The sequence below is a fragment of the Chrysochloris asiatica genome, unplaced genomic scaffold (assembly GCF_000296735.1).
Source record: "Chrysochloris asiatica unplaced genomic scaffold, ChrAsi1.0 scaffold00025, whole genome shotgun sequence".
In the NCBI taxonomy this organism is placed as follows: domain Eukaryota; kingdom Metazoa; phylum Chordata; class Mammalia; order Afrosoricida; family Chrysochloridae; genus Chrysochloris; species Chrysochloris asiatica.
The window spans coordinates 17,091,332-17,091,991 of record NW_006408543.1 but is presented as its reverse complement, the minus strand read 5'-3'; the positions used below and the strand labels follow the sequence as shown (position 1 = coordinate 17,091,991).

Below are 660 nucleotides of genomic sequence, written 5' to 3'. Positions count from 1 at the left end.
ACCAACCTTGTGGTTAGTAGTCCAGTGCTTTACTTACAGCGTCACATCAGGATTCCAAAATGCTCTTAGTGGTAAGAATATTTTCTTCCCGGAACTTTTATTGAATGTGATTTGTAAATGTGTTAAGGAGAAACACAATGAGGCAAAGCATACACAGACACATGCAAACATTCATACCTGACCCATAAAGTTTCATTGTTTCCGAGTGAGGGAGACAGCGCCGATTCAGGTCGGGCGAGATGCGCTGGTACATATAGAATGGGTTATACACGTCATAGCTGGGCCCAAGCTGCGAACTGGAAAGCTCTGCCTTTCGATCTCCAAAAGATGCTCTAGCTGATCCTGAAAGGCAAATGCTTTTAAGAATTTACAACATCCTTTTCTTGGCATCACTGGTCAAAGCTGGGGCTCCCAAGGTACATAAAAGTGTTTGGGGTCTCAAGTGATGCAAAACTGCATATGTTGGCAACTAAAAATATCAACAGACATTTATTGAGCATAGTGGGTTACATGTTGGGCTGCTAATTACAAGGTTAGCAGTTCAAGTCCACCAGCCACTCTGTTAGAGAAAGATGGGGCACTGTGCTCCTGTAAACATGTGCAGCCTTGGGAACCGTGCACAGGGTCACTATGAGTCGGAACCGACTCTACGGCATACAA

At 44.4% G+C, this 660-nt stretch overlaps 1 protein-coding gene across 2 annotated transcripts in view; it reads right to left on the bottom strand.

Annotated features, from left to right (window-relative positions):
- TC2N (tandem C2 domains, nuclear) overlaps positions 1–660 on the bottom strand; it is a 42,918-nt gene that overhangs the window by 34,329 nt on the left and 7,929 nt on the right. For both annotated transcript variants that reach the window (XM_006839568.1, XM_006839569.1), the window contains exon 3: positions 178–342. In XM_006839568.1, the coding sequence (XP_006839631.1) occupies positions 178–342 (165 nt within the window). The remainder of the gene's footprint in view (positions 1–177; positions 343–660) is intronic.